At 37.1% G+C, this 13,616-nt stretch overlaps 2 protein-coding genes across 6 annotated transcripts in view; one reads left to right on the top strand and one right to left on the bottom strand.

Annotated features, from left to right (window-relative positions):
• The window catches only part of LOC139966732 (fibronectin-like), a 40,822-nt gene extending 39,608 nt beyond the window's left edge, over positions 1 to 1,214 (top strand). For both annotated transcript variants that reach the window (XM_071970046.1, XM_071970047.1), the window contains one exon: positions 446 to 1,214. In XM_071970046.1, coding sequence (XP_071826147.1) covers positions 446 to 450 — 5 coding nt within the window. In that variant the 3' untranslated portion in view covers positions 451 to 1,214. The remainder of the gene's footprint in view (positions 1 to 445) is intronic.
• Positions 1,215 to 1,885: 671 nt separating this feature from the next.
• On the bottom strand, positions 1,886 to 12,222 carry LOC139966735 (uncharacterized). 4 transcript variants are annotated; one of them, XM_071970050.1, is made up of 10 exons: positions 12,065 to 12,222; positions 10,064 to 10,258; positions 8,875 to 8,954; positions 8,557 to 8,589; positions 7,259 to 7,627; positions 6,626 to 6,764; positions 6,006 to 6,050; positions 5,771 to 5,833; positions 3,963 to 4,004; positions 1,886 to 3,507 (listed from the first exon to the last, which is right to left on the bottom strand). In XM_071970050.1, the coding sequence occupies exons 1-10, from the start codon at positions 12,126 to 12,128 to the stop codon at positions 3,434 to 3,436; spliced, it is 1,104 nt and encodes a 367-aa protein (XP_071826151.1). In that variant the 5' UTR covers positions 12,129 to 12,222; the 3' UTR covers positions 1,886 to 3,433. The 4 variants fall into 4 exon arrangements, with proteins under 4 accessions (XP_071826151.1, XP_071826153.1, XP_071826154.1 ...); XM_071970052.1 differs by having other exon boundaries at positions 3,963 to 4,001; XM_071970053.1 differs by lacking the exon at positions 5,771 to 5,833.
• Between the last annotated feature and the right edge of the window lie 1,394 nt (positions 12,223 to 13,616).

The following is a 13,616-nucleotide window of genomic DNA, read 5'->3' as shown; positions in this document are numbered from 1 at the left end:
AAGCCACCATTATGTCATGCTAAGAGTTTCAATGATGTAGGATTTGAAAAACCCATCTCCATTTGATAGAAAATACACATAAGAAAAAAGAGAAAGAACATAAGAAAAAAGGAAACAAGAGTAAAGACCCAATGTGTTTGAGCACAATATGTACTTCATCAAGTCTGTTGATTACCTCAAGATTTGACAAAAATTTGTTAAAAATATTTCCAGTGAAGTTGCCAAAACTGGTTTGGTATCATGTTTAAGAAGGACATCAAGAGTATCTCAAACAAGAATCTCTTGTGCAAGGAATATAAACCTGCGTGCTGTCTGATACTTCGAAACCCGAATTGTTCCGGCTAAAAATCAACCCATGCACTGTGGCAGTTCACTCAAAGAAATTTAACAATTTTCTTCTGAAACAGACCAAACTAATTTGACCCCTTTGTTTATTTCTCCGCAGGTTAAGAACATGCAAATGGAGAGAGAAAAAAAACTTTCATAAAAATGGGCATTTCTGCTTGCCATCTTCATCTGCCAGCCACATCAAGCTGATATCGTAGATTATAAGTATAGTTAATCCTTCTGTAAGTGTGGTACACTGACATTCTTGCCAATTATTTTATCTATGCATATTCATGATGGTGTGACCTATTTATCATTTTAATTCTTATTTGGATCGCATCATGTCACAGTTGATTTCTGTGTCGAGAGCTTCCTCGTTGAGATTGACACGTTCTTATTGGCATCCAGTTTTGAATGTCTTGTGTGACCATTTTTTTTCGTTTTTTCTGTAGGTTTGTGAGTCACGGTAGTATGCACATCAGTTAAAATGCTGTTTAATGTAGTGATCCTTTTAAAAGGAGGGATGTGATGGAATTCATAAAAGAGAACCAGTCAAACTGTGGGTTTCTTTTTATATATTTTCACCGGTTGTAGAATACTTCTTCACCATGTCAATTGATCTTAAATGAAAATGACCTTTACATTTTTTTTCAAATCAATTATGTGTATGAAACATGTCTAACAGTCTCAAGACGTACCAACATACCTTAAAGTCCATTTAAATATTTCTCAAAATCTTCAATCCCTGGTGCAACATGGAATATTTAATTTACAATCATGCCTGGTTTGTTGGTCTTCTTTTGTTTTCTTAATTAAAACTTAGAAACCATTTTTTGTAACCCTTCACATATATTTTTTGGGGCTAATAAAACCATGTCACTTCGGAATATTGTTCTGTTCTGTTTCTTGTTTTCTTATCTTCTCACTGTTTCTCTCTTCAAAACCTATTGTTATTATTATTGAATATTATTATAAAATATATGTGATACACTTAATTACTAACTGTAGAAATGTGACGTGTAATCAACTCAAACAGAGAAACCAATTCACAAAACTTATTTGTCCAACTTTGGGTTGTCATGAGATGACACAGGTAGAGTCTGTCAACCAATAGGAGACGGATATGAATTAACCCTTAGCTCGATGTAATAGTACATTTTGCAGTAAAGTTTGCGAGAACCAGCAGAAGATAAATCTTCCATTCTTTGATGGCCATGAAATTTCCATTAAGATCATGAAGTCCACATAAGTAATTGGCTTCATTTTTCGATATCATCTCCCCCCCCCCCCACGCCCGGGTTTTCAACATTTGTTTGATCAGTTCTTGAGTATAGAAATGGATAAACTCACTGCTGTTAATGTTAACTAATGAAATCGATGTATTTTAGTAGCAAGTGTTCAGCATGGGAATGAATATTCAAGAATGGTGCATGTCAGTGGTACGTAACAGAGACAGAGGTTGGAAAAGGCAGGGGTTGGGGGGTGGGTTGGGAGGGGTGGGTGGGTGGGAGGAGAGGATTGCAAAGACATGATTCAAAAAATAAAGTACATTCTAATGTTTGTTATTCATGTAAAATTTATTATTTGAGAACATTACAAAATGACATACAAATTAAAAGCTCACTTACTTGACCTAAATTTACATAGTAAAATGCTAGTTGATTATAAAACAATGTTACTGTCATCAAAAACATAACTGAATCACTATCACCTACAAACAACAAAAGAACATTTTATTTTGTAGATATAGTTGCATAATCAAATAAAAAGGTCCAAATATAATATTTAATACCTTGAAACTTAAAGATGGGTTATTTCTTCAAAACATTCTGAATCAGAAGATGGACTGTTAATGTCTGTATATAACAGCCTAGCCGAGATCTCAGGATAGGGGCCTCGTAACTCTTGAGATTCTTTATCACAATAACATTAAGCTACAAACACAGTTTCCCCTCATATAGTACACTATATTTTCGTACAAGGACATTCCTTACTTTACAAGCGATGTTTTCTTGTGCACCATTATTTTGATAATATTTTCGTCATTTAACCATTATTCGTTTGGGGAGTCATTCCTGGATCTGCCACTGGATAACTACACGATGAAACATTCGTGATAGAAGCAAGCAATTTTTGGGGAATTTATGTTCCCAATTTATTGATAGAAAAGTCAATGTTAGGCTGTCAATCATTCGTAAGAGTGAAACCTGCAAATTGTTCTATCCCCTGTAGAGATATCCTCTCAAACAGTCCAGCCACCCCCCCTTTTCCCTTTCCCCTTTCCCCCTTCGTCCCGAATGACAATGTTGTAATGAAGTGAAAGCTGTACAGGATTGTTGTGCCATTTTACACCTTGCAGGCCGGGCGAGTGATCATCCCGAGGTCAATGGTGGGGGGGAGGGGGGAAGGGTGGGGGCGCGAGAAAAAGTGGAGCTGGCCCATGAAAACCTATGGAATGACCAATAGAGTATTGTAATTTTTCATTTTGAACCTAAGGATATTGCAGAGTGCAGTGACGTAATTGTCCCGGGCCCGACTTCAGGCTGTGCACGCCTCTGACAGCCTGTATGCTTAGGTAACAAGGACCCTTCATGATGGCGCTACCCCAATTAACTACTCTCACACCACATACCTATTAAAAGGACGCTCATCAGCTAGCCTTAAAGAACCTGAATATCATGTAAAATGAATAAATAAACGTCAAAGGTTATTTACTACTATACCTAGTAGGCTACATTTGTTTCACATTATATTATACTTTAAGCAATGTTTATTGACAAAACTCTTATTATTGAAATATCAACTTAAATGTGACCTTATACTGCGACATCGATTGAAGACATTCTTGGTAGTAAGAATATTTATAAGACAATGCAAGAGAATGACATTAAGTAGTATAAGTTCGAATGGATCCCAGCAATGGAAGCGTGAAAGGAATGTTTCTCTCGTTCAGCCTATAATGTAGACAGATGATGGAGGGGTTGAGTGGGAAGAGGGAGGGGTGTAGGATGTTCCGGGTGTCGCTAGGGTACTCTTGACTAAAACCATATATAATGTAGTACTTGTATGTGAAGTATGGTGCGCTGTGCAGCATTAACCTATTGTTCTATCTCATTGCATTAGAATGGTTGATGAGTTCGTTTGCCAGGTTTGGAGAATCTCCTTGGTCAACTTCACGTTCTGTCGGTAAGACAAGAGAAGTTTAAATAAATTAAATCTAAAGCAAATGAAAAGACACTAGTTATTGAAAATGAAATCCGCAAACCAGGGATGCAAGCACGTAAAATTATGGGGTATGGTTATGTCCTCCCCTAGAAAAAAAAAGCGGGGGGGGGGGGTTGGGGTTGGAATTAGCACCTACCTTGCAGACTACCAAAATTCCTAGTTCGTAACTATATAACATGTATAGGCCTATGTGGTACAACTTATATTGTAGAAAATTTTTCAAATCGTTTCAAAAGTTGCAAATATAGCATTATCTATAAGCTTCCTCCATCAAGTTACCAAAATTTCTCAAAATCCTTATAAGGTCGCTTTCAACGATTTAATTGCATATACTCTCTCTACTTTACGTAGTGATCAGACCTTTCTAACGGCCTATTTAAAAGAGACTGATAAAAGATTAAAATATTTACCTGATTTTTCACGCCTTTCCATAGAACTTCGTCTTCCAGCTGCTGCAAAGGGTCAAAAAGGAAGAAGAAAAAAACGTCGTTATAGTTGTGGCGGTAGCTGTTTTTCTTTGCTGACTATACGAGAGTAAATCTCTTCCACAATTACTTGAAATAAACTACTGTGTATACGAAATATGAACCGAATGACATTATTTCAGTCGTTTTATTAAATGTGGAGCAATGCAACAGTTATATCGTAGCCGGCCTTCGCATACGACACTGGTATCCATGACTGTAACGAAGATATACAATATTTGTTCCATGTTTCGTTGCTATTAACATCTTCATCACATATTTTCCTGTCAATGACGTCATGATGCCGATTCGTGGTGTGTACGATTCTGCCATTTACCAGTACCACCCAATCCCCACATAAAACTACTAGGCGTATTAAAATATATTACATATCCCCCACCCCATCCCTCGTATCATTTGATACATCGCTAGAAATCTACCTTCTCCCAAACAGTGACCACTAGTATATCAATTTTTGGACCTTTCTTATCCCCCCGATTAAGGCTGTTGTCTGTGTTTGCTGATTAATTACTTTGGGTAAATATTCATATAAAAGGTCATCGTCGTGAGCCAGTGACTGCATGGTTCCTCCTCCTCGCCGATTGTCACGTACTAGTAACTTAGTCACTGATGTTGACCTTTACATGTAGCCAGTACATAGTATATATATATATATATATATATAAAAGATATTCAATCTACCCCACTGTTTATGACCGTATCTGTTAGTTCTACTATTAAGTAAATACCTGAAGTAGTTTTGATATGTTATCAAAGCTAAAAGGAAAGTTCAAAGATGTGAGCATAAATAAGCGTTGTATGGAATCCTTTAATGACCGAGTGTTTGTCAATGATAAACTGCGCGATCAATTGTGCAATTTCACCAACCACCGTATATTATTGGTTGGTACATACTTTTTTTGACCACGTTACAAAACTCTAACATGTGTGGGGGAGGGGACCGGGGCTAGATGAGATGGAATTTTTTTACCGGTTTTTCTTTCATCGTTTATGTATAATGTACTCGATGGCATTTTGGAATTTTGTCGTTGGTCAGTTTGATTTTTGTAAGGATGCCTTTTTGGTGCGACGGAAAACTTGTATTTCATAGAAAACATATTGTGATTAACTGTAGTAAATTCATATTAACTATTGTCTGACTTTGTATGGAACCTAAAGGGCTCCTTAGACTCTTATACGTGTCCTTTATTCCCGTTACCAACAACTTAATTATATACAACATTATCAAAATATGGTCTTATGCAAACACTTGACGACTTAGTTACGCCTACAGATTTTTGTTATAGTATATCAAAGCCACGACTTTATCTTGCTAATATAGCCTTGCTTGAATAATGTGGTTTATCTTTACGTAAACCGTTACCGCACGTTACTGTACATTATGATTATGATTATTATTATTATTATTATGATTTTTGACTCAATCTCAAGACGAACATCAAAAGACTTCGAATGTGCAATTGATGGCGTAAGAGGAAATTCGTGTGCAAAACGACGTATTTGTGTCGGGATAGCAGACTATGGCCAACATATATGGCAATGGCTGTTACAAACATCTCATTAACATGTTCATAATTAATCATGTGACACAATTTGCGCGACTCAAAGCAATACTTTAACAATGTGTACTATTTTACTCAATATTTTTCACGTTGCTATGGAAACAGTATCTACAAAAGAAATAGTATAATATGCTTTAAGTTAGCTACAAATTTATCAGTCATCAAGTTTACCTCCTTGGCGTTTCATCTCTTCGTGCGTGAAAGGCTTGTCCATGAAAAATCCGTCCATACGATCTGTCACGAAGAAGGGGGAAATGCCACTATAAAGATGGATACCACGTGACCGCTACATGTCAGTGACGTAATCATGATTCATACTGTCACGTTGAAGCAAGATCTTAACAAAGGAAAATCATTTGTGTATGATTGTTGTTATATAAATGATAAAGGCTAAATAAGAAATTACCGTCGAGAGCTCGTGTTTCTTCATCTATTGCTGTTTCTTCCAAGGCTAAGTAGAAAAACAAGATAATCACAAATAAACCATCTAACTAGGATAAAACAAGCCCGTCATTGATTTATTGTAATTAATTCACTATATAGGCTAGATTAAATTAAAACAAAACAATTGAAGGGACGGAAAGGGATACCTATTTGGTTCTCAGAATGCGCATAATTTTTAAATGTTACATTCTGTGGTCACACGAAAATATCGTTAAAATTTGGCATGTAACGTCCATGAAAAAGGATAAGAAATTCAAAACATCGGTTCATACACTGTTGCGTGTTCGGGTCTGAATGTCACACGACTACTGTTGTCGGTGTAAATCTACACTATGTACGCGGCTACTCAAAATCTGTGAGACAGAACACTCAAATTCACTTGATTTAAAAAAGGTTTCTCATCGGTTATAACGTAAATTTATGGAAAACTACCATAAGCTTTCGTGTATTTGTTTTTGCATGTTTGTTAATGGAATAGTCTGAGAACGACAGTTAAGTGTCTCTTGATTGGTTGAATCGTTCATCGCGTGTCTAAAAGTATCCATTCAAAAGTAATCGATTTTTGATATAGATAATACTTACCACCAGGAGGCGGCATAGCATTAATAGCGAAATCATTTTTATGATCCGCTGATTGTTCCAGAAGAGACCGACTGGAGTGAACCACGTCATTCCAAGGTGAATGTTTTGTATTCTGTTTGCTTTTAAGAGTAAGCAATAACTGAAAAATAGAACAAATTAAGAAATGCATATCCTGTAAATGGCTTCATAAACACCAATTACACTCCAGCGGTCTGAAAAAACCTGGTTGAACTTGTAGGCAAGGATTGCATGCAAGGGCAAACATTTAACGAGTTCATTAAACTAAAAATACAAGGTAGCATTTTTTTTCCCATTGGATTTACTACGTTTGCATCACCACGTTCCACATTCAGAAATATATATACATGGAAATATATATAAATATATATATAAATGAAAATCGTAATGAGTTGGAAAATCAAGAACAGTGAAAAAACTTTCAGCCTCCACCGGGATTCGAACCACGGGCCTCCCGCTCTGAACGCGGACACCCTAACCACTAGGCTATGGACGCTGATATATATATATATATATATATATATATATATATATATATATATATATATAAAATATAATATAATATATATAAATGTTATCTATGCTAAAACCTGATTCATCTCCTCGTCTGCATACCTTCATTAACAACAATTCTAATTCATCTTCTGTCTCTTCCTCGTCATAGCTGTAGTCATCAAACTCTCCCCAATCATCTTCATCTTCGTCATCCTCACCATCACCATCTTCCTCCTCTTCTTCGTCGTCTTCTACTTCATCCTCAGCTGCCATTGTCGTGCCTATTTCCTCTGTAGATGGTGATGGTGTTGAGGAGATGACCTCCTCATCTTCATCCGACGCCTCCTGCACTCCTCCAATCATCTCTTCTCCCTCGTCAATAACAGCCTCTCCTACCTCAACCAAATCATTATCTTCTGTTTCCTCGTCACTATCATCTTCATCGTCTGCTATCATGTAGCCGTCTGTTTGTTCTCTTCTTTCATTAAGCTGTTCAGTAGAATAAAACAGCTGCATTAAATAGTATATAGTTCCTGACAAAAGCGGTCCGGGACGTTTAGGCCCAAGGCCCATCAGGACTGAGCCACGGCCCATCAGACCTCCCCTCCCATCACCCACCCAACCCTCAGAATCGGTGCCCAGAATGCAGTGGCGGCTAGCTTGGACTATAAACTTTTTCTACTTTACAGAAATTTCCGGAGTCAGTTTCCAAACACGTTAGATAAATTTTCCCACGTCCAGAAAGATCCCGTGATCCTCCGACAATTTTTAGCGACCCACCTTTATGTTCGCGCTGCATATTTTTCCGACCGTCCTCCTAGAAGAAGATGGATTTCATACCGTCAACCCCACCCATCTTTGAAAAAATTTATAGGTAACATATACATTTCCCCTTCGCTTCGTAAGTGGAATAAAGCAGTAACAGCCTTGTATAACTTTACTGACTATAGTAACAGGCCTGTGACAGTATACACAGGACGGCGCGATACCTTGACGACCAGATCGAAATTTGCTTCTTGTACCTAAGCGAAACTTCCTCAAACCAATTCTCACTCACTCAATGGTTAGTAATGGTGTACAAGTTGCTGAATTAACAACAAAGTTAATGACTTTTATTGCGTTATAGTAAAAACCATTCCAAAGAAATGTGTTCATTCCTATACGTCATCTATGGAGGTGCGTCTTGTTTGGCTAACAGGAAGGTGAATCATTCAGAACGTGGAATGTCTATTAACATTCCTGGTGGAGATTCAATTAGCAATCTGTGTCAGGCTGCAGTGGTCTTGCAATAGTTCAAATACTGTCTAACTTGAATTTATATGTTTATTTTATTTTTATTACTAATATTTTCATTAATTCCATTTTTTATGTGCAATTCATGCATTTATAATAAGTATGGTAGGTTATGTGTAACATACCTTGTCTTTCAATACACTCAGTTGTTTGTCAATCTACAGTTAAAAAAGAAAGTAAAACAAAATGTAAGATACGAAATAATAAAATAGTGAATTTAAAAGAGACAGATATATCAAGCTATAGCTGTACTTAAAAAAAACCTCTATACAGCGTATTAAACGTATAATAAGTGGTATAGAGATATAAGTAACTTCAATATCCAATCATTTCTGATCACCCACAAAAAGTACGTATAAGTCATTTACGACAAAATTGCCAAAGCAAATACACATTATGAAATAAAGCAAAATAGTTCTCAATATTCCAATGATCTCACTCACCAACGATCCTTCGACCGGAACTTGATTATTCAAATAAAGCTCATCATCTTCTTTGATCTCTGTATCAATATCGTTATTATCTTAAAAATGAAAGACAAAGTTTAAGTTTTCAGATAACTTTGTTCAAAAGAGGTTATTATATAGACAGATATTATATCGGATTCATTCCCCGTACGTTTTGCACCAGTCCCACTGCTTACTGCTGACGGCGTCTACTAGTCCCCCCCCCCCCGGCACCCTGCCTTCACGCCCATCTCACAGTTTCCTTCTTTAAATGTTAGGAGAGTTGATATTCTGATCTGCCGATCTCCTTAAGTTCCTCGTCAAGTGGTTACGTCTGAATGTTTTTCGTTGATAGGTGAGAGGAAAAATGGATTAATTTCCCTAATTCGTCGGCAATAGAACGGTTTGTATCCCTTCATTTTCTACCCTGTTCTGCTAGCTTGTACTACAAAGGCTAAATAAACGTTCGGTTTGAGCTAAGTACAGACTCTACGCTAGCTCTTTCTTCACGATGCATGAAGTTAGTTTTACCGTGTTATCACAGCTATATGTGTACCCATTTAAGGCTATATACGCTGAAAGGTAGTCAGTATAGGCCCCAAATTATAGCACGCTATAATTGCTAGAAGTTTTAAAAAAAAAGTACATTCCTGGGTGTCTTTACTCTCAAAATTGTTCTCAGACATTTTTAAGGAACACCCTAGATGACTGAATGTCCCACTGAGGCAAATTTCCTCAAAGTTGTCATAAAAACAGTTAAAGAATTTTTACCAAAGGTGACCATATTGGAATATCTAGCATATTTGGACCAATACAGCTTACCTTTAAACTCTTCACAAATAAAAACAATTTCTATGAATATTTTCGGAGTAACGAAGATATATTGGGTAAGTTGGATATTTATTATTTTAATGAATATTCATGACCCATCCAGTTCCACCCAGTTGGGACAATTTTCTTATATATGCCAATACCACTCTATACTGCTCTCCCATGTGGTGCTTTCAAAGCACTCGTACTGGCAATATGAACAGTTCTTTACCTTTATCTGCCAGAAACATGAATATTCATGCTGCTGTTACATTGTCACGGGGGAGAAGTGTTCAGACACAGGGTAGGAAAGTGCAGTATATAAAAGATTGTCACAACTGGGTTTTAAGTTTGACATCTTGATTTTCTGACTCACCATCTTGTGTTCTCTTGAGGATAGATTCAGCTACACATCTTGTCCCACAGTCAGTAGAACAGCAAGCGAGACCACTGGCCCCACAGTCCTCGTCCTGCAAACAGAAGACAGAACACGGGCTGGCTGCCCGGAACTGGTCTAAAAGGACGGAGTCTTTCGGACACGATATCAAATTCAAAGTCAAGGAACGCACACCTGAAATAAAAAAAAAAAATAATAAAAAGAAGAAGGGAAAAGGGTTTTTCATTAAGGGAGTGTTAGCTCAGTGTTATCTCAGTGGTTAACGCCGGTGCCTTTCAATCATAAGGTCCCGAGTTCGAGTCACTCCTAGATTAATGTATGTCGTCCAGTTAAAGAGTTGTTGACAATTGACAATTCATAATCATGGACGTATGAATCTAAGAGACTTACTTCGGTCAGCTTGCGACTTTGATAAGCCAATGATGGCTTCTTCGCGAGTTCCTGCTTGCAGGAGGATCTAACATATATACATAATACTATGGAGTCAATCCAAATATTGAAGTACTGGGTAATTTTAGTCTAGTAATTTCATGATAGACCGCAATTAATTGTGTGAACTATTTAGGAAGCAACCATATTTTTACCGGTCCTCAGATTCATTCAACATACCATTATTGTCTATACAAAAAACTTGTATGCCAATTTCAGTTTGTTATGTTTCAATTTTTTTCCTTTCTCCCTTTTCTCTCTCAATATGTTTGGGAAAAGGAAAATATGTTATACAACTTTTAAAGAGTTTTGTTGTTATAACTTGAATGCTTAGTTCATATAACTTGAGTAGACTTAGGTAAACTGTTATATGGACACTAATTGCATTATTTGTTACTACAACTATTCACTGTTGAGTTTAACATACTAAAGCCATTTGAGTAGATAGAACTAATAGGGAATGAAGCCAGTATACTTAAAAGCTCAAAAAACTTCAAAAACATGTTTTAAGTGTTTATCATAACTTGAATATGTCTTTATCGGTCCTCTTTCAATTGTTGCTTGTCAATCAAACACATGGTTTTAATAGTAGTTAGGAAAATGATTTTGAAATACCAGAGATAGACCCACATAAATGGACTTAAAACATTGTCCATGCAGCAAGTTAGCTCAACATTTTTGAAGTTATCCCAACTCGTTTGGGTTTTACAGTGAATGGAAATAGTAGCAGATATATGGGGAGTGTTGGAATTAAAAGCAAACATATTTCTTTCATCCACTTGGTTTATAAGACAAATGATGAGGATTACACTGATCGTCTTTACTCTGGACTTGTATATAATGTCTTAACTCTGGAATTATATATATAATGTCACAACCACATATCGACAACTTCCTGTAATATAGCTAACGGCTATAATCAAAAGTGATGGTCTATAGTGAAACTCGTAGATTGTACAAATCTTACAAAGGTATATGGCTCTGTTCTTGCTGAATATCTGTGATACCTATCGAATCTGGGTAATATCTCCTCTCTGCCCCATCGTGTCACTGCCCATACCCCCCCCTCACCATCGTGGCCCTGTCCTTAATAGTATAAGATCATAAATAATGTTACGTGGTCTGAGGCGGTGAAGTTCCTAGAACGTTTAGCTAGAGATCATTCCACAATTTTATTGCACAGAAGGAAAATGAATAAATGGGACATGCAGGTTTTCGACGTATCTTTGCCGAACAAGTAAATGGGCTCGTACGGTTATATCCCTTAAGGGCCGGTCTATCACACAGTGCCTGGACCTCTGTCATATTACGTAATAGCAGTGTTATATACCTGATCCTTGAAGTTGGTTAAGTCACTTAGTAGTTTTGTCACCCTTTCTTGCCCCCCCCCCCACCCGATCCTTCTTTCGATTTTTTGTCTTTGCTTACTAACAGCAGACTTATAAAACTTTAATAAGCTGACGGCAAATTGCGTCTTTCCATAGGTCTACCAATATTCTAGTGACCGTGAAGAAATGAATTAAAATGGAAACTATAGTAATTTGTACTTACCAGTTGGTGAACCTTTAGCGAAAGCCAGGAAAATAACAAAGATTAACGGTCTTAAAAGATCCATTGTCACAGTTATAGATCGAAACTGTATTGGTTTATTCAGAATGGACTATGTCTTAGACACCGCAACTACTAAATGTATATATATGAAGGAGTGCTTCAAAGTGTACAACTTTCTGGCCTTTTTGAGAGGTGCAAAGTCTAACCAAGTTGGTGATTGTCTTAGAGCGTGTTGAGGGTTTATATGTGTGGGTTGTAATATGACGTCAGTTATTTACCAAAGTTGTTGACATTTTTTCTATCTCTGACTTATGTACGAGTTTCGGATTTATTGGGCAACGACTAAGATAGGCTGACCAGATTATAGGGTAGGTTTATTGCTAACATGAATGCCATACTTATTGTTCAACTGGCCTAACATCGTGCAAAAAAAGCTTTTAGTTTTCAACATGCTTTTCCTTTTATACGATTAATAGGATGCCAAACGCCCTCCGGCCAAACCTTGCCTCCTATCCCGCCACCACTGTCAATGACGACCACAAAAAAACTCTAAGAAATAAAATAAAAATATATATGAGAGTTTTGAAAAGCCTCACTCCGTTTGTCTTAACATATATTCGCATACGGTAATAATTCTGCATTGTCTTTCGATTCCAATTCCAAATTTTACTCAAAATAATCTTGCAATTGATCCCAAAATAATACACCCTCTTAGAATTTTATCGCACGGGCACTATTCATAATCATTTTTAAACATACGTGAAAATAAATTGGACATTATGAAAAGTTTCCGAGTTGCTCTTCAGAATCCGAAATCCATCAGGAATAGTTAACGTAATGACCAGCATTTTCATGGGATTGTAGTTTCGAACAACAATGTTAAAAATCAACACGAGAAGATGCTTTAAAATCTAACGAGTTTTGCACATGTTAAACTATATTTGGTAAGGAAGGACCGTTTCCTGCTTGAATTCTGTTAATTCGAAACACGGAATCAATCACTTATTGATCATATCTGATCACAGATTTGTGAAGTCTGATAAAGCCAATAAAAACAAGATATACTGATCAGGTTAACCTCGTGTTCGCAGCAGACGATCAAGAGGAATCGCCCAATAAATCCTCGGTCATCATCTGAAACCGTCTCATATTTTAAAACATTTGACTGTCATAACATCAATAAATCGGAGTGCAAGTATCCATACAGACAATCACGTGGATCTGGGAAGGGAGGGGATGGAAAGGAGGGGGGGGGGGAGGGAGGGACAGCGTGTGTGGAGGGAAGGGAATGGGGAGATGGGAGGGGAGGGAACTTACCCCGCGAAGTAACCCGTCTCATAGCTATATGAGCTCGAACTAATATCGTTCAAGGCGAGAGTAACTCGAAAACATTTAGCAACAGTTTAACAAATTCACAAAAGTTTCTCTTATAATTCATCAACTCGCAGTGCGGTAGTAGTAACGCTTCTCGGCCCTTTGGCTAATATCATGTGTAGCATTATATACCTCTTCTAGGGGAACCGTGTTACACACCTAGAGCTGATCACACAGT

Source organism: Apostichopus japonicus, chromosome 4, assembly GCF_037975245.1.
Source record: "Apostichopus japonicus isolate 1M-3 chromosome 4, ASM3797524v1, whole genome shotgun sequence".
Lineage (NCBI taxonomy): Eukaryota > Metazoa > Echinodermata > Holothuroidea > Aspidochirotida > Stichopodidae > Apostichopus > Apostichopus japonicus.
This window is presented reverse-complemented; position numbering and strand designations above follow the sequence as displayed.

Bases quoted from the DNA above. Each gene is read 5' to 3' on its own strand.
- LOC139966735 (XM_071970050.1), bottom strand. From the start codon at position 12,128: ATGGATCTTTTAAGACCGTTAATCTTTGTTATTTTCCTGGCTTTCGCT. The intron at 8,955-10,063 runs GTGAGTCAGAAA...TTCATTTTTAAG, and splicing joins CCTCAAGAGAACACAAGATG to ATAATAACGATATTGATACA. The intron at 6,051-6,625 runs GTAAGTATTATC...TTTTCTACTTAG, and splicing joins TGCTATGCCGCCTCCTGGTG to CCTTGGAAGAAACAGCAATA.